The following is a 19,999-nucleotide window of genomic DNA, read 5'->3' as shown; positions in this document are numbered from 1 at the left end:
CGAAGAGCACCAGTGATTTGTAGTGCAGCTATCCTCCTAGTTTTGTCAATTAATAATGTGGTACGCTTTTTCAGTTGCCTGCCACCAGAAAGCAGCCCCATACAGAAGAATTGATTCGATAACAGCTGAATAGAGCCAGAGTATAATGCACGGTTTGAGCCCCCAACTGCGACCTATAGCTATAGCGACCTATAGCGACCTACAGCAGTAGGTGGCGCATACAGCTTTGCGGGCTCTCTCAGCCAAGTTGTCTTTCCAGCTGAGTTTAGAGTCCAGAATAATACCCAGATATTTGACGTTCGAACTTAAATTTAGAGTAACGCTCTTTATCTTTGGTAAGGAAAATGTCGGTATTTTATATTTCCTGATGAAGAGAATAACCTCTGTCTTTGCGGGGTTAATATCAAGACTGAATTTCCTATACCATTTAGTGACAATGAGGAGCGCAGAGTTAATAACATTGGATAGAACTTGGGGGAATTTGCCAGATGAGGCAATAGCAATGTCGTCCGCATAAGCTATAACACTGCATCCGGATTGTTCCAAAAGTTTTAACAAAGAATTAACCGCTATGTTCCATAGAAGAGGAGAGAGAACCCCACCTTGTGGCGTTCCCCGACAGACTGCTCTGGAGGATTGAACACTTCCGATGTCGGATGTAATAATCCTAGTTTTGAGAATGGCCTCTACAAATTTAACCAGACTATTGTCGAGATTAGTTTTGAGAGGGTTTTTATCATACCATTGGGGCAGACATTGTTGAAAGCGCCCTCAATATCGAGAAAAGTTGCAAGTGTGTATTCCCTGAGAGAGATGGAGTGGTAAACTTACGAGATGAGTGTATGAAGCCCAGTATCGACAGACTTGCCTTTAGTATAAGCATGCATACGAATCCACCCTGTTGAATATCGGCGGGAATAATTCCGTCCGGACCTGGAGATTTATAAGGTTTAAAAGTTTGGATAGCCCACTTGATTTAAGTGTTGGTCACTTGAAACGGTTTCGGATTGTTTAGAGGGGGCAAGCTGATTTGAGTTGATAAATCAGCATCAGAGGCTACATTCCCTGGGAAATGAGAGTCCAGACGGATTCACTCATGTATTGCTTTCATTAATCTGTAGAAAAGCAAATTTATAGCTAATTAAATAAATAGATTTATATTTATTCTAAAAATTATATCCAGTCGCCACGCATAGTATAATTTAGGCCAGTAGCACCTGTCAGTTCTGGAACTAATATTATTAAATCATCTTGACCACCTCTAGTATTTTTTTCGGTAGGCTTCGATATCAACAGTGGTTGATTAAAATCACGAATTGTGAGATTATAACGCTATAATTAAGAAAACAATAGTTAGATGTATGTTATTGTCAAGCTTTATAAATAAAATTATAATCTAATCTAATATATAAAAATCTCATGTCACGGTGTTTTCATGAAACTTTTTTGACGTTAAATTACAACTTATATTCACAAAATATTGGTCTCGCCCGTGCGACTAGTGGAGTAACATTAGTATGACTTTCTCAGGATTACGTTCCTAGATTAGGTTCTATACATAAGAAAGAACAAATCATGCAACAAATAATGTCTCTACGAACAGAATAGTATTGAAATTTAACAATTCAAAATAAAATTATTATTAAGTAATTAATTCAATTATTCTACAGCTGGTTTATGATTTCGTTCTAATATAAACACAGCAAGTAAAATTGTTAATAAAAACTTTCACAGCAAAAGTAACAAAACTCCAGAAAAATGTACGAATAAAAATGTCAAGTACGGCTTTGGGTCAGTTGGTTAAGGTGCACTGACTCTGAGCTTCACATTTGGCAGGAACCGAGTTCGATTCCTGGTACTTGCAGTCTCAAAAATAATTATTTACGAATAATTAAATACAAGAATTATTTGCAAGACCCCTGATGATGGGTACCTCCGTCATCAGTTATACAATAAATAAACGATATGAATTCCAGTATAGTTAAAGCTTATTGAGGGGCAGAGATAAGCGCCCCAGCCACAAAAGAGTCACAAAAGAGTAAAAGAGCGTAATAGCTTTAACTAAAGAAACCACAACAAAAATAACATATTGTTACGAATTTCATCAGAGTAGCAATGAAATGTTTAAATATTATTTAAACATTACGTCAATTGATATTTTTTTAAAAGGAGTTTGGAAATTTGTTTGGTGTGAAGCTGTGGTTTTTATTAAATTGACTCCTAATTAATACTAGTTCTTTGTAATACACAAAATATATAAATATAGTTTCTCCAATTCTCTAAAGTTCGTTTCATGTTTTACAAAATCCTGAGATACGAATAATCACGCAGGCGATTACGTAACATTTGGTGTCAGAAGTGGGATTTTGTAAAATGATGAAATTGGAAGAATTGACTGTGGTTCAACTAAAAGAGCAGTTGGAGAAAGTGGGACTTGGCACAGGTGGTGCGAAAGCGGAACTGCAGTTGAGACTTCGTGACGAGTTGGAGGCTGATGGCATACATGAAGAAGAACACGAGTTCCTCGATGAAGAATCTGACACGAATAGTGAAATGATGGCAATCATGAACTTAATGATGCAGAAGATTGAGAAAAATTCTGAAGAACAGGCGCACGGTTTACGTAAGTTGGAAGAAAAGCTGGAACAACAATTTAGTGAAATCACGCAGACATTAGGACAAAATTTTGTCGAATTAAAGATGGAGTTACAACAAGTCCAAAAAAGGTGCTCGAGAAGGAAGGACCCGATTGATCAGAATGTCCAGGTCTCAAAAGGTGAGACGGTTCAATTGGAAAACCACGCTGAGAGTAGGCAGGTAAGCGGGTCATCTTCAGCCATTCGTCAAACTGGTAGCGTTAAACTGCAGGCACCGACGTTTGATGGGAGCGAGGCTTTTGAAGTGTTCAAACTCAAATTTGAAATAGCGGCTGCAACAAATAATTGGAATATTGGTGAGAAAACGGAATCACTGATTGTGGCACTAAAAGGTAGTGCGGCAGAAGTTTTAAAACAAATTCCACCCGAACAACATAAAAGCTACCAAGCTGTAATGGATACATTGGAGCGCAAGTACGGTAACGTTTCTATGGCTCCATTACACAGGGTAATACTGGAAGCAAGAGCCCCGCTTGTTGACGAGAGTCCTGGAGAGTACTCTGCCGACATTGAACGGTTGTGTAACTTGGTTTACATTGGTAGCTCTGGTGATATTATGGTGAAGAGTAAAGTCGACACTTTAATAGACGGTATACGTGATCCGGAAACTAAGCGTCAGGTCGTAATGTTCTCAAAGGAGACGTACTCTGAAACGGTTAGCGGCGCTTTGACGTACGAAGCTGCCGGTATAATGTGTTCCTTTACAGCAAAAGTACGGAAAATGAAAACTAGAGTGAAGGCAGGAAGAAAGACAAGAAGGAAGACAGAAGGAAAGACAGAGGGGAAGGCAAGAAGAAAGACAAGAAAGAAGACAAGAAAGAAGACAAGAAAGAAGACAAGAAAGAAGGTAAAAAGAAATAGAAGAAAGAGAAGAAAGGAAAGAAGAATAAGAGAGAAGACAAGAGAGAAGATAAGAGAAAGAAGAAGACTGATTCAAATAATGAATAGGGAAAAAAGAAACAGAAGAAAGAAAAGGAGGAAAGACTATTTCGGTTTAGGTAGTTATGATTTCGTGTTAATCGGCTTTGGTATAGCTGAATCAGTTGAAATTAACATCTGCTTGGACGAGCAAGAGTCCCCATATGTTATATATGTTGAGGGTATTCCATTTGAAGTAGATTTCACATGCGATGTTGTTATTCCATGTGAAGCAATTGGCACAAATGACATATTCCCGGCAAATATGCCACTTAAGACAGATAACATGTTAGCTGTTGATATTCCATCCAATGCGGATGTCTTTGATAGCATGTTGGCTACAGATACTCAAATCGATGCTGGCAGTGCAGTTGATAAAGTTTTCAGGATTAATCAGGAAATCAAATATGATGCGGAGATCGCAGAGGGCTTGTTGGTCGCAGATACGTTATCTTATAAAGATATACCATTAAACGTTGATGCCGACCTCATAGATGATGAGAACGTGACAATTAATGGAAATATCTTGTTTCATAAGGATATCACAGATGACGTATTAGCTACGGATAGTAAATTTGATGCTGATGTCAGGGATGTCTTGTTCGTTTCGGATATAACAAATAATGAGGATTATACAACAGATATTGATATATCTGATGGTGCGGTTTTTGTTAATCAGTACATTCCTGATTGGCATACTCAATGCATTGACAAGTTTGTTGCGCCTAACGTAAGTAGCATTGATGATAGTGACAGCTATTTGCAAATGGAGGTTTATCAGGGTGACTCAGACGACGCGGGCTTAAAATTCGGAATAACGGTACTTTGCGGCAAGATGACATGTGACTACACTGGAAGTAGGCGGAACCAATTAGATGAAATTCATTGATTTATCAGAAGACCGCTCCTATTGACCAGGAACTGAAATGTTAATGATGATGGTGATACTCAAAATCTCCACCCAATAGCTAGAAGTATAGGATAAGCAATTTGTAAATAAATATAGAATTTCTACAATTAGTAAGTAAGCAAATATTGAAAATCTTGAAAGAGAACGGTGTGTGTTCGCAATTTGTGTCTGATGAAGATGTTGTGATGTTTGTTTGGAGCCCCCTGTTCTTGATGGAACGAAGATCTGTGATGGTGTTTGTCGAATTCAACAGTCGGGGCATCATAGAGCTCAAAAGAAAGTGGTGCATCTGGAACTACTGGCACCTTACTGCAATGATGTGGTAATTCCTGTTCGGGACGAACAGATTTAAGAGGAGGGCAATGTTATGAATTTCATCAGAGTAGCAATGAAATGTTTAAATATTATTTAAACATTACGTCAATTGATATTTTTATAAAAGGAGTTTGGAAATTTGTTTGGTGTGAAGCTGTGGTTTTTATTAAATTGACTCCTAATTAATACTAGTTCTTTGTAATACACAAAATATATAAATATAGTTTCTCCAATTCTCTAAAGTTCGTTTCATGTTTTACAAAATCCTGAGATACGAATAATCACGCAGGCGATTACGTAACAATATATTGTATTTGTGAATTTCAAATACAAGAGGTACGAGCTGAACGAAATCAACAACGATAATTATAACGGAGAAAAGGGCGCCGGTTCGTAATTAACACACGCAGAACCAATGACCGACTGCGCCAACAACTACATCAAGCATTTTGTTCCTTCGTCTTGCATTCGAGTACGAGCCAGATATTGAGTATTCCGCACATCTATAATGTCGATTGGTTTTATGGACAAAAAATGCCCTTATTGTCATGCATCATGCACTGAAATTCAAACAAGAGTCAGCCGTGATGTGTTGCGCATTAGATAAAGTACAACTACCAGAAATTAAGAAACCACCATAGCCATTGAACGGATTGCTCATCGGCATGCCTGAAGGTTGAAAACTGTATATAGAATCGATAGATAAAGTTTGTGAGTTTTTAGAGTCACTGGATTTGTTAGGCATGCCACCACCACACATTCTATGACTGTAAGTTGGACCGCCGGTTATTTTACTTCTATTTTACCATCAATAAGTCGGAAGGCCAAACGATGTCTGTTTACGGCTTAGGTTTGGACACGTGGCATGTTCTCGCGTGGGCAAACTATCAAGCCTATGTGTGTTGGCTAAACACGAATAAACATATTACTTCTTGAATTTAACTAAATTTAACTTTTAAGAGATCAAACAAGGAATATGTCCGTTATTTTAATGAAATATATTGAATCAAGAAAACGAATGGTTGGTGTTTTTTCCTTTTGATCGGCGATCATCGTCTACAGCGCTCATATCCTCTTTTTATCATACAGCACATTGTCACACAATCACAATACATTCGTTATCTTTCATTTAAAAAAAATAATAATCACTAGAACTTATTTATATGGCAAAACAACGTTTGCCGGGATATCTAGTATTTCATAAATTTTTTTTTAAACAAAAATTTAAAAATGAATAAATAAAGTTACTATTAAGACTATATATTTGTTATTTGTTATAAGAGAATTTCTCCTTACTCGTTTGTAGTAATCTACGAATGTGACATCTTTTTCCTTTCGTTTGAAAGTGGATTTGGGCGACATACCGAAATCTATATCACTCACACGATATGTTTTGTTATTATAATCAGTGATTACTACCATGCCTGTAACAATGTATTATTATTGATTATTATTGAAGTATTGATAATCATTTGATTTTATTCTAGATATTACTATGTACTACTTACCAATTACTTCGGCCTCAAATGCGTTTTGATAATCTGATGACACTTCCACTAATTGAGTCAAAATGTTGTAAATTGTGTCAGTGCGCAATACCTTATGTGCGATTTCAGCACACATCAGTACATCCAATTCATGCTGACGAATAGAGGTAATATATCCTATAAACTTCATTAAACAATTACACTAAACTTACTTTAGCTACTGGATCAAAGAAATTTCGATTCAATTGTTGTAGTTTCCAGCCTTCCATAGATCAACGTAAAATCAAGTTGAGTACATGCAACTGTTGCATATCTGTTAATTCTACTATGCCAACATGTTTAATTTTAATTTGTACTGTATTTCCTGCACGATCCGTTGTTAGTATCTTATGGACAACATTCATCATTATACTTTTCAGATTTTGTGTAGAAAATAGCAAAATACCACCAACAACGTATCCTCGAACCATAACTGGACGACCAACTGCACCTTGCTTATTTACGCACGACGCTGGTCGAGTATGTTGTATAACGTCAGTTAAAATACGTTTTCCTCACATGCCACGTATTTGGTCAATTGCAGCTATAGATATGGATATAACAACATAAAGAAACAATATAAAATATCATAGAAAGAACAATCATAATTATTGTCATAATCTGCATATCAATAGTTGCTGCCTCAGTGTTATCATGACTTTGGTGAACGTTTGAACTGAGAGAACCACTGGGAGAACTAAAGGAAAATATTTACGTCAACATAAGTCTGGTTAAATAATATATTTTATGGCATACTCATGAAAACACTGGAAATGGACACATCGGACTGATGAGAAGATCCACAACTTGCTGTTGACGGCAAACTACCAAAACTCTAATATCAAATGAATAAAAATTAATTAAATCAAGTCTCTTTAAATCTTAAATTTGTTCTTACTTACAGATGATTCAGAGGCAGGATAACTGCCAAGTCCATCACCGCGCCCACGATACATGCCAGGTCTACGCTCTGCACCACCGCGTTGTTCACCACGTTGGCCACCACCGCCGCCGCGAGGTTGCCAGCCACGGATGCCACCACCATCACCATCACCGCGGTTGCCACGATAGCCGCCGCAGCCACCACCACCAATATCGCCGCCACGTCTACCTCTGTCTCCTCCTCTATTTTCAGAACTTCTTCCGCGATCTCCTCCACCACCTCTATATTCCGCACCTCTTCCGCGTTGCATTCTAAAGATGTATTAAAACTTTAAAATGAAATTATGTTTTTAATTATTTTCACATGCATTTGTGCAAAAAGCAACTCCAAAATTTATTGGAATTTTAATTCTTCGTAAAGCAAAGCGGCTTCCACTTATTGCGTCGCCGATGGCAGCACATTTTGACAATTGTTCGACATTCTAAGTGCTAAGAAAAAAAATGTGTATACACAACTGTACACACATACATATACACTTGTATATGCGAATATGGAATGAAGATTGCATATAAGTTGCATATTAGACCATTCAACAACAACAAAAACCATTAAATAAATTACCATTAAAGTAAATATATAATTTTATATATTTAAAATTGAAAGCAAAGCATGAATTTATACGTTTTCTAATCATTCATTTCTACTACCAGTTGCTTCGAAAACTGCTGCTTTTTTATTCCTTTTTATTCTTTTTTGGACCACTGTTCCTTACGTGGAAAAAAGGACAGACGACAAAGTTTACAGTTCACCGAAACGACGCTCAGCAAAAACAACAAAAAAAATAGAACATGTTATATGCACAATTAGCATTGCACAATTATTAGTTATTGCACAATTAGCAAAATATTAGCAAAATTTTAGGCAATAATTAATTTCATTTAAAAAATAATTTTCCAAATAGCGCAATTCAGTTTTTAAAAATTCTGTTCATTTCACAATAATTGTAGAACCAAAAAAGACGTACATTTTTATTCACAGGTACCACTTAAACGAACTTAATTTGAACTTCTTTAAGCACTTAACCGCAAATGATAGATTGTGATATAGTTAATGTACATCTGCGCAAAAAAATTAATATCTATGATTTTAACTCGCCTTAATCAAATCTTCGAAATTGCATGAAGTGATGATCTCCGAGCTTCAGTGTGAAAGAAAGCTGTGACAGCATCGAATGATTAGCGTCGACTTAGTTAAAGATGGTAAACTATCGATAACAACAAACTGTTGTTTAAATTTATTCCGACAACTTTTTAGACGAGGACTTAATCTTTCAAGCAACTACCAAAGACGTATTATATTTTATTCCGAACAGCGACTTGTCTTCTTTCAGCTTTTCCTAACGACTGACTCTTAGAAGTTTTCCTTCTGATGCCCAAAGTCGTTAATGAAAATTCCAGGATTGAATTGATCAATCGAATTATGGCTTCTAAAATTCATCAGAATATTCTATAAGCTTCTTGTCTCCATCCTATAGGATTGGAGCTTCTATTTTCTACAGCGCCTCTCAAGCGTCTTTAGCTTTGACGTCAATAGCCAGATGACTAGCCAGAGATTAATATCCAATAGTATTTGAACATCTCATCGATCAAGTATTTCAAATGATACTTGATATGTTTTCTACAAGATACTTGCAGTATGAAAAGAAAACAATCTGCAACAATGCTGCCATAAGAAGTACAGGCATTAAGCCCGATTGAAATTAAATACACAAACGCGAGTAGGCGTTGTGAGATATTTTAATGCGCAATAGAATTGTGTATACAGGCAAGGTGCCGTTAGAGTAATACAGGGTGTTAACTTATACAGATTTTTATATCCATATACATATACATATGGTCGACAGTATAACTGAATTTGGAAACTTTCAATTAATATCTTTATTTTTAATAACGCACATTTTTAAAAAATAACGCCAAACAAATTCAATTGTTATAAATCAATTGCATTTCAAAATAATTTTAATTATTGATGAAATTAAGAATTTGCGTTTTTTTATGGAAACTTTTCGGTCACAATGTATTTGTGAACAACTTTTTCTTAAGAAATAGCATGGTATATCTTTTCTCCATTTTAAATTCATTGGAAACAAATCATTAGAAATTTCATTTAATAAAAAAAAACATCAAGAAAATTAATAAAATACGAGGGCGGTGTGATAAGTCAGTGAATTTTTGAATTTCCCGCGCAGTTACTCCAAATGCAACAGTGCTGCTGTCAGCTGTAATCTACCAGTGGGCAACTTTCTAATTTTGAGCGAGCTACGTCGTTCAGTTGGTGTTTGATAGCCGTTCAAAGCAGACAACATCGTGAATTTTTACAAAAATGGAAAAAAGTGGATCTGTCGTCCTTTGAGTGTTGAAAGCCGAGAGTCCCATTCAACGTGTTTAACATTTTAATGCTAATCCCCCGCAATAAATCTGTTACCTAGAGTTCTAAAGAATTTTATATATGTTGCCGTCTTAGTTGCGTGTTTTGGTAGACAATATATTGATACTATTGTGATTGGGCCACACCAATCTTTTGTTGAAATGCTGGTTGCTTGAATCTCTTCAGTGCGGTATTGTTGCAGTTCAAAGTGTGATATGCTTGTTTTAACTAAAATGCCACTTCCGCCATGTGCTGTTCCACCGGGATGCATAGTGTGGTAAAAGTCATAGCCTGGTACTTTAAAATAATGTTTTGAAGTGAAACGTGTTTCAGATATTCGCATGATGTCTACTTTTTGATCTTTCAAAAATTCTTGTAGCTCTAAACAGTGTTTTGACAGCCCATTCGCATTCCAGAGGACTGTATTTAATTCACTGTCGGACATGATTTAGTTGTCAGCGTGACTATTGCTTAACTACTATTAGAACTTCGCTCATTTTATCCGGAAATTTTGGAATAGTAATAGATTCAGGTGATTGTACCACTAGCACGCTAGCATAACTTCTTTTAGGAGCCCTCGGGACAGAAGCTTTGTCTTTTCCTTTGTCAGTTTCTTTGGTTGTAGTTGATATTGATTTTGGTCTTAGTGTTGGAAATTTCGCTGTTTGTAGCTGCTTATAGATCGAACAACCTTTATAATTTGCAGGATGGCTTCCTTCGCATAAATCGCATTTGACTTCAGTACTTCTTCCTTAGATTGGACATTGAAACGAAGAATGATTTTTTGCACATTTGATGCACCTCGGATGTCTTCGACATTAACTTTTCGTGTGGCCATAGTTTTGGCAGTTACGACACTGTGGAATGTCCCGTTTAGGTCGAGGAACCTTAAACATGACACGACTATGCATCAAATTCGTTATGCTGTAGATCTCCTTGTTATTTTGATGAGGCTCAAGTTCTACAATGTTTCATATTGAACACGTTTAGAGCTTTATAGCCCATTTCCTCGGTGTTGACAGACGAATGCATGTTTCTCAAAATAGCTTTAAAATTTCGTTCATCTTTAGGCCTGTAGGTATAAAATTTAGTTTTTTTCGATTCGAGTTGTTTTACTATCGTAACATAAGACTCAGTGGTTTTCGCTTGGATTTTTATTTTTTCTTTTTTTAAAACTTTTAGCTCAAAATTGTTTCCTACTGGTGAGGACCAAATATTTATGAGAGGATTTATGTTGTTTACCCTATCTATGAATATTGGTGGAGGTTTGGGCTGCTTTTTGCCATCTTGCATCACTTCTTCAGCTTCTTCAGCTTCTTCTTCTTCTATTTCTAGTATTAAAAATCTATATATAGAACGGTTTGGATTGTCTAGGCAGTAACTATCTAATTTAGCTTGTTTTTTAGTTTGTTCAGGATTTTTTGAACGGCGAATATCGAGATTTGAACGAGTTCTTTTCTGACCTTCTTTTTGAACTTTGATTTTTTGTACTGAAGACTTTTCAGGAGAATTGCTTAATGGGGTTTCTTTTAAGTGAGTATTTCCCTTCGATTGAGTATGTTGTCGGAGAATTTTTTGCATTAATAATATAGAATAGCGCAAAATGATGTAATAGGCATTTCGTTCAGTATAATATTTGATGTAATAGCGATCGAACTTACCGGGGTTGTTGGATGTAAAGGTAAGGCATGAGTAGAAAAAACGGATATCTGAGTTGATGTAAAACTCAAGGTGTTAGTTATCGAGTTTGGAGTGCTTACTGTGACGCTATTTGTAGTACTTATTGAAGTTAAGCAGGAATGCGCTGTTAGATTTGTTGGGGTGAGTCCCAGCGTGAGCGTATGAGGTGAGCTTATCAGTGGGGTATGACATTGTTCACTCCAACATTGTTCACTAGTTTTTGGTGTAAACAAGTGTCGTAAGTTTCTTCAAATGAGTTTCAGTTGTTTTTGGTCTTTAGCTGTTTTTGGCTTCGTGTTGCTAATGGACTTCGTTGATTTGATCATTTATTTCCTATTTCAATAGTTTTTGCATATATAATGCGATTTAACACTCAAAAACTTCTTTGATCTAGAACTTTGTATGTAGTTATCGCGCTAAACACCAGCTAACTAGTAAAACTTTGTAAGAGCACTATAAAACACGTCTGTACGTATAGAGGACTTTTAAACAATTTGATATTACAATTATTCTGTAATATATTCGAGTCTTTTTCCTGTCTTGTCCAGTGCTATTTTAGCACCAACCTGCAACTGATCTCAATTACTAATATCTAGAAATATTTTTTCTGTCCAAATATAGTTTAATTGAATTAAAAATTCAAAATTGTGAAATAAAGATTAATTAATAATGAATGATTTTAATTTACGCACCGCATATTGATGTGAGTAACAGAATATTCGCAGAAGAATTAGATTTTCACGTACGTGTTCCCACTGATGCATGTGGGCTGATGCGTGGACAAAGAGTATTCATCGAGTTTAATTTCGACGTTTAAAGGACAGTAACTTGTGATCGATTGATCGCAAGTTGACCTTCAAGAGCAGTAACTTTTGAACGATTAGTCATATTAGGCAATCTTTTACTTGTTTGTCAGATGACAAGCTTGTGAGACACTTCACGTTCTAACCAATTCTATAGCTGGGAAACACTAAGTTATTACTTCTGTAATGAGTTTCTTTTTATTTATTACCCTATTACTATCTTATTATTTTGAATAAAACGAGTGATATCCACTTTTGCTGGTAAATAAAATAAAAGCTCTTGTTGGTTCGTAATTCATGTATGTGTTTATTTATTAAGATAAAAGTTGAATGGTGTTTAAGGTTAGGGTTTGGGATGTGGGATGTGGGTTTTGGGTGTTATGGTTTTCAAGATGACTTTTGTATACTATGGTATTCATACATTTACTTAGTAAATTTTAATTAGTCATTATTATCCGGGTATGAGAATTTAACCTAATGTTAGTTGATGACATTATTTGGATATGATTTGTTCAGTGAGTCCAAAATTAAGTAGTAGTAGCTGAGCAACTTTTTTCATTGGTTTTTTGGCACAAGTTTGATCCTATTTCGGGTTAGTTCGATGGTTATTGCCTTCATCATTTTCTGTGTTATTTTCCTCATAAATCATCTTGCCATATTCCTTCTTCCTTTTCACTTTATCTCTTCCATCGCGTTTACTAGTCTTGGTTTTTCTTTCGAGTTTAGCTATTAACCTCTTTACGTTATCGTTTTTGGGCTCCGCCCAATTTTCAAATTTATTTCGTATCGTTTTAAAATCAAATTCTTTTTGAAGGTCAGTTGTACCTATTGTATTCAATTCTACAGGTGAGACTGTGGAGGCTGATCCCTCATAGAGTAGAGGCTGAAATGGAGAGTTGATTTCATGTTCAGTGTTAATGGTTGAGTAACTTGTCTCTGCAAACTCCTTCGAAAGATTTCTATTTGCTTCAACTGGTTTGGAACTGTTTTTGTTTTTATTAACATCTTTTCCTGCTGAGGCATTCCTATCGTTTGTACTATTTGCATTTTCAAGAAGAACAAATTTCTGGCTTGCTCTTAAGAATTGTTCACTTGTTAAGGGGCAATCATTATTTTGAAATATTGTATCTCCTCCATATTGTCTATCCTTAGGAGACACAGACGTTCCATCACCTTTATATTTTAATGTTATACTTTCAGGTTTAGTGGCATTGTCAGATATCGAACTTTCAATCATTTTCACTTGTTTATTAAATGATTATGTATTAAATATCTAGTATACGTCAGGCCAACAATTCTTGTTACAAAACTCGTGTTCTAAAGCAAAATTTATTACGGAGAAAAAAATTTTTAGCATATTACTAGACAAACTCAATTTTTAGAATTATTTCATTGATTTCACATATTCCATATTATTATGTTATTTGTTTATTGAACGTTTTTTCGAAAGACGTTATCTCAAGACTCTCTAAAATAAGTTTATTAGCATTTACAGTCATTAACTGAGTATTTGTAATTTATACAAAACTGTCAGTATCTGTCATGCAGTTTTACTACATGTTTGATATCTGATCTACAAGAACGATGTCATAAAAAATTATTAAAACTTACACTCAACAAAACTTCCTGCGGGAATAAAAATCATATTTCGAAATAGGCATATTTTATATAAAATCCGTTGAAGTGTATATAAAGTCACCAGAATGCGCGTATCCAAATGGCGGATCCGTGCACGTTTCTCAAAAATGGATGGTAGAGGGAAAATTAAATTCTTTACGGATGAATTTTTTTCTTCACATAGGCCGAAACAACCTCTCGACATTGGCTGAGGCCGCCTAAACCTGGTGCTCTATATGCTTTCAAATGAAAGCCTGTCGGCGGAAAAAGGGAAAGAAAGAAAAAACAAAGCCAGTGACCGCGAAGGTCAGCTCCAATCGCGCAGACAGACTACTGTGACAATAATCAATCATTGTTATTTTATATACCATACATATGTAGTAGTCTACAGAATACTTTTTTCACAACCTAGTATGAATAATATTGGTATAATAAATTTTTATACACTAAGAGCTTGAGTCAACGTTTAGGTTATAAAATCTCAAAGTGATCTTTACGACTTTCGTTCTTTGACTTTAGCACATTGATTAATGGAGTCTTAAAACAACCCATAAACTTACTTTGGATCCCAATTAGAAGTTTATGTTCCAAAGAGAAATTATTGTTAAGCGTGAATTACGATTTATTGTATATAGGAAAACGTGATGGTTGCATTCCGAATGTTATCTTCGGACTCTATATATTCTTTTACACCTTGTCAATGGCACGTTAGCAAATATCTTATTTCCTTATATACTTCTTGATACCCGAAATACTAAAAAATTTTGTTAAAGAAAGTTCGAAACATGTTTTGAAGTGACCGGGAATTTTGAATAGATAAACACAAAATTGTTTCTGAAAAATTATGAAGAAAATGTTGTCAAATATGCTAAGTCAAAACTTTTTAAATCTCAAGGAAAACCTGATTTAATTTGTTTTTCAGATTTAAAATTCAAAGGAAGTGTAATTTCGTTTCCAGTAGGTTGAATCCATGTTGCTGAAGAAAGTTCTATTGGATATGTCTTTATAAACTGTGTAACGTAGCAACAAAATCATTACGTATCTATCAATAATAAAAATAAATATGGTAGCCTTAATACAATATAATTTTATAATGAGGATATGGCAATTCTTGTCCATAACTTATTGAAAAAATTGTGTTAATCACAGAATACACACAGAAGTGTTGAAATTGTTTTGAGCCGTCGATTCATTTGTAGAACGACATAAAACTAATGTGGCTTCATTATATAAAATCTCTATACGACAATTAATTATAATAGACTTTTATATATTTATGTTACTTTGGATACGTATCTAACTTATGAGTTTTTTTTATTTTATTTTATTTTGAAAAAATAAAAAACCTTTTTTAATTTTTATATCAGCCGAAACCGAATTTATTGTTGTAAATGGGTAGAAAGTTAATTTCAGACCCTGAATTGGATTGAAAATTTGTGGTATTATATAACATATACTATTAAAATACTATTTTGCTATTTTGTATGCAAATATGTTTAGTTGTACCTCTTATATGTAAGTATGTTAAGTTATACCTATATCTGCTCGTTGTATAACCTTTCTACATCTAATAATAGCATTTGCTAATAATATGGATTTTGTATTTAAAAGTTGCTGTCTTCTGTTCTGGAATGTTCATAAATCAAATGATTAAAATGTGTGTATTATAGTTTATTTTATTCAGAACTAAAATATGGAATTGAGTGTAGGGTGGGGTGTAGGGACATATATTTATAATACTAACGATTCAAAATATGTCACTCGACTTATAAACAATAAAATGCGGCTTCGGCATAATGTCTTAATTCTTAACATAATGTCTTAACATAATTTTTGGGAATTTGAAAATACTGCCATTAAAATATTTTTTTATTATTGTAGATTACTAAATTCATCCACTTATTCACTTACAATAATAATTATAAGCTTATTTATCATTTTAGTAAGGTCTTCTCACAGAATACAAACGCATTTTTTGTTTTCAATTTGAATAAAACTCAAATGTATAAATAAAATCATAAAACTAAACATATGAGCTATTAACATTAATTATAAAACTTTATTAAAAAACAATTCTTACAAGTTATACAAAAATAAAAAAAAAATTTTAAGGAAAATAATATATTATATTACTCATAACAAGTATAATTTTAAACAAAATTCTGTGTATGACTTAGTTGGTGCCAAGTTGCTGATCCAATAATTTACACTTGATGCCCGTTTAGTAACTGCTTGTTTAGATCTTTGACCTATAACTGTAAGTGAGTTGGTGCGAACATTGTCTGTACGGTTTTCATATTTTTTATGATCGCTACTACCTTTTATTGCAGTCAATTTTGACGATTTCCTGAGACTGCTTATTTTATCAAGACCAAAATAAAAGGATGAATTAAAATGTAAATTTTATATATTGTAATAACCTTTGCCGGCTCTTTCCAAAACTGGGGTATACTCAGAGTATAGCAGGATTAAACACAAGACTTAAAAAATTTGTTAAGTTGCTTTTTAAATATAGATATTAAGTCAAAGATCTCTTTTCGGCTCATTCTGCTCGCAACTCATGAGGCGACAAGAAGCTCTTCTCATACGATGGCTCACGATTGAAGATTTGTACGAAGGTGTAAAATTTTTAAAAAATTTAGTTAAACCTAATAGTGAAATAGATTTATATTGCTGTAATAAATATTTTATTTTGCTTTTTATATTTAATATTATGCAAGTACTTTTAATTATGAAACAGGCAATTAGATAAATTAGATTCTCAATTAGCCTTACTACAGAATCTTATTTCCTTATGTATAACTTACTATTAAATAAAATTTTATAAAGTAGTCAGCCACACACAGAAGTACAAAATCAAACTCAGGAACCACCAAAACCCACTTGCAACCAATCTTACTCAAAGCACTGGAACCCAGCGACTCAAAAGGAACTACATAAACCCGGCTATTAAAGAATAATGTCCGACATGGAAACGAAATTGGACGAAGCTTTGGATAAGGACAATTAATTATCTATTTTCTCTTCTAATACAGTAATTAGCAGCGATAATTTATTGTTAGTTCTAAGTTGATTTTTAGAAGATTCAATAAAATTGATATTTTTAATTTTTTCAAAGTAAGATTCGTAGAACTAATCCTCTTCACTTACATCATTTCGAAACAAATACCCTTTCTCTATCTACCCTTTTTCATTTCATTGTTGCTGTAGCCAATCCATTTTCACAGCCGACCAGGTACAGTTCACTCTTTCAAACAAGTTCAGGTCGCTTCTCTATCACAAATTTTAACTGGGAAGAGTTAGGACAGTTTCACTTCACTGACAATGTGATTAAGATTTCAATTATAATAAGTATTTAAGTTTCAACTTGGACCATGTCGATCATCACTACCATACTTTTCCATATGTAAAACCAGGACAGGGCGCTGGTTTATGGGCGCGCTTTATGCCTGTTGTAACATTGAATGAACGACAAATGAGTTTCTTATAAAAGTATTTGTTGTATAAAATAAAAATTAACGTAAATTTTATTAATATTAAAATTAATGTATAATTAAATATAATATGTTATTTAGTTTATAAAATTTTAATCTCAGTTTGGTTAAATAGCATTTTATGCTTCGCCAAAGATTCTAGGTGGTCTTAAATCATGAGTTTTTCTTATATATACGGTAATACAATGGGCCAATAGGCGTAAGTGGATCCACTAGGGATCGCCAGTATAACCTAACCTTGCATAGGTTTATCTGACTAGTTAGAAACTTCATATAGACCTAAAGGTTCCGGACAAAAATGTCTACTTCAAATCTTTACTATATGCAAATTTGTAGTAGACATTTTTACGAATCTAAGGAATTTATAAAGCTTTATTGCCGATCCTCTTTACCCTTGAACCCGTAACTCTTTGCCGTGCATTTTTAGGAGTATTTGTAGACGAGAGTGTTTGTAGATAAATTTAAAAACATACCCAATGCGCTATAGTTTCCAGCACACAAGCATCGTGCTATCAGAGGGAAAATTATAAATTTAAATACTAAAGTTTGTATTAATGAATAATTAGTTCTTCAATATTTAGTTTATATTAAATGATGATAGCAGAAAGGATTCTAAAAGATCAAAAAAAAAACTCTAGATTAAATGTTCGTTAATAGTTAATTCAAAAAATTTATAAAATGTAACGAGATTGAAAAAGTGTGTGAGTTTACAAAAGGAAATCAATTCGCAAAAACAAACTTAATGGATACGATAATATTATTATAATATTCTTATTCTATAAAATATTCAAACAAAAACAGATTCATATTTTGGTAAATTATTTCAGGAACATTTGGAATGTCCTCATAGGAAAAATATCTACAACATTCGAGTTGTGAGGTAAAGTACACCAAACAAAAATGGAATCTAAATGTTTTTGTTTAAATTAAATTTAAATTTTTTAAATTTCATTTGTTTTTTATATAAAAATATTTAAATTAAAGCATATAGTTACTAAAAGTTTGTTCATTAAACTCAAGTATGAGGTATTATTTTAGCACTTATGTTACCTCAGTGTGCAACAAATTAAATAAAAAGTGAATTTGTAGCGTCTCCACCGCCGTCAACTAATAAAAAATAAAAATTAAATATAATTATACGGAAAAAATATTTCTTACAACAAATATAAATTCTTTTCGAGTGCAGTAGATGGAGCACGGTTGATGTTTTCACCTACCAAGAATGCCAATTTATGAGCATATTGACACACTGCTGGTACGCGGCAGGTACCAGCCCAATTATAATACCATATATGTGCGTCATTTTATAAGTTAGCATTTGAATATGTTCTGGCTTAAATCCAGTTGTATCGTGTATAACATTGTAGTTGGTGGGTGAAACCGAACCTTGGAATATAGACTGCGACACTAAATAAAAGTCATAACGCTCTGGTAAAGTAATAATATCGTTCACAACGGTACCAGGTGGAGGATTGCGACCTTTAAGAAAGTATCGCGTGTTGATTCTTTTAGATGCAACTATAAATGCAGAGCGTGGAAATGCACTTCCAACGCTACTATATATTTCGTCTAATCTATTGACTAGAGCTTTAACTTCATGGTTTACAATTTGGTGCAGCTGACCATCACCAACTCCAGCACGATAAAATACTATACGTTCAGGTAAGCATTGATGCTCCTCTTTAAATGCCCGTAAAGCGTTCGCTACACTTAGCGTTAAATAATTTGATAATTCTTGGCCTTTTACATGTTCTTGGACTAATTAATAATATCTTGATGACTTCTATATGTCCATTGTTGAAACAAATGCGCCATATGAGTTATTTTTATTTTTAGTTGAATGATATATATCAAAACCGCATGTAATAATACCAAGATTAGGCATATCAATCATCCATGGAACTCCACGCAATATAGCGTTTATTTGTATGACAACCTTCGTTGCTATTGACATTAGACCAGCCGATTTTTCTGGACGAGATGCAATAACCTTCATAGTCACAACATATGAAGCAACTACTCCATCAACGGAACATTTTTTCTTAATTACAGCATATCTGCAAATCAATAAATAATATCAACAATGTCGTGATTATTTAGAAATATTTAATATTTACTTTTCTTCGTTGGGACTGAAAAGAACCGCCATAACGATCTGCGGATCTTGAGGTGCAGCAGCATCTATAGCTGAAGCATAAGAATTATTTCTGTCATCCTTCATTTCGATACTTTAAAATAAAATACAAAAGAACATTAAAAAAACATCAAAATAGCTGAATATCTAAATACTATATATATTGTAATTGCGATATAATTATGTTGGATAGGTGACTTTAAATGTCATCATACGAGTTAGAATTGAAAAAGGTCTACGTCCCAGATTTTTGTGGGTTTTGTGGGCACAAAAACATATCGTTCAAATATATCTAAAGGTCTGTTTAAGCAAAAGATTTTGGAATTACTTATCGTTGAGCTGTACTATTTGCAATCAAAACACGTTACGAGTATGGCAAGCTTAACCAAAATATATCCCCAATCCCTATAATCTTCCCCACCTTGACACATCAATCACCCACCCACATCCTAAAAAACATGTATCGTCGTGTAATTTCTTCTTCTTTACAGATACGCACTGGTTAATACGACATCAACATGATAACATGGTCACAAACGCTTGGTCGTCGGGTTAGACAAATGGCTCCAGGACATACATTCCCGAAACTAAGTTCCTCCAACGCGGCCCACACTAAATTTCAGTCCTTTTCATAC

General features: G+C 34.0%; 2 protein-coding genes and 1 pseudogene across 3 annotated transcripts; all 3 read right to left on the bottom strand.

The window, feature by feature from the left end:
- Positions 1-904: 904 nt before the first annotated feature.
- On the bottom strand, positions 905-6,589 carry LOC119663060 (protein aubergine-like). The gene is made up of 4 exons (XM_038072726.1): positions 6,500-6,589; positions 6,309-6,441; positions 6,097-6,224; positions 905-1,332 (listed from the first exon to the last, which is right to left on the bottom strand). The coding sequence occupies exons 1-4, from the start codon at positions 6,554-6,556 to the stop codon at positions 1,174-1,176; spliced, it is 477 nt and encodes a 158-aa protein (XP_037928654.1). The 5' UTR covers positions 6,557-6,589; the 3' UTR covers positions 905-1,173.
- Positions 6,590-6,915: 326 nt separating this feature from the next.
- LOC119663058 (probable H/ACA ribonucleoprotein complex subunit 1-like protein) lies at positions 6,916-14,570 on the bottom strand. Of its 2 annotated transcripts, XM_038072725.1 has the most exons (4): positions 14,297-14,570; positions 7,229-7,520; positions 7,083-7,161; positions 6,916-7,023 (listed from the first exon to the last, which is right to left on the bottom strand). In XM_038072725.1, the coding sequence occupies exons 2-4, from the start codon at positions 7,517-7,519 to the stop codon at positions 6,941-6,943; spliced, it is 453 nt and encodes a 150-aa protein (XP_037928653.1). In that variant the 5' UTR covers position 7,520; positions 14,297-14,570; the 3' UTR covers positions 6,916-6,940. The 2 variants fall into 2 exon arrangements, with proteins under 2 accessions (XP_037928653.1, XP_037928652.1); XM_038072724.1 differs by lacking the exons at positions 6,916-7,023; positions 7,083-7,161; positions 7,229-7,520 and adding an exon at positions 12,400-13,436.
- Positions 14,571-18,384: 3,814 nt separating this feature from the next.
- On the bottom strand, positions 18,385-19,458 carry LOC119663057 (annotated as a pseudogene).
- Positions 19,459-19,999: the final 541 nt, after the last annotated feature.

Source organism: Teleopsis dalmanni, unplaced genomic scaffold (assembly GCF_002237135.1).
Source record: "Teleopsis dalmanni isolate 2A unplaced genomic scaffold, ASM223713v2 unscaffolded_contig_0105, whole genome shotgun sequence".
Classification (NCBI taxonomy): Eukaryota; Metazoa; Arthropoda; class Insecta; order Diptera; family Diopsidae; genus Teleopsis; species Teleopsis dalmanni.
This window is presented reverse-complemented; position numbering and strand designations above follow the sequence as displayed.

What these genes read in the sequence shown, in the direction of transcription:
- LOC119663060 (XM_038072726.1), bottom strand. Translation starts at nt 6,556, where the DNA reads ATGGAAGGCTGGAAACTACAACAATTGAATCGAAATTTCTTTGATCCA. An exon ending in TCTTTGATCCAGTAGCTAAA is followed by an intron (nt 6,442 to 6,499) that starts GTAAGTTTAGTG and finishes TCTATTCGTCAG; the next exon opens with CATGAATTGGATGTACTGAT. An exon ending in ATTTGAGGCCGAAGTAATTG is followed by an intron (nt 6,225 to 6,308) that starts GTAAGTAGTACA and finishes ACATTGTTACAG; the next exon opens with GCATGGTAGTAATCACTGAT.
- LOC119663058 (XM_038072724.1), bottom strand. Translation starts at nt 13,356, where the DNA reads ATGATTGAAAGTTCGATATCTGACAATGCCACTAAACCTGAAAGTATA.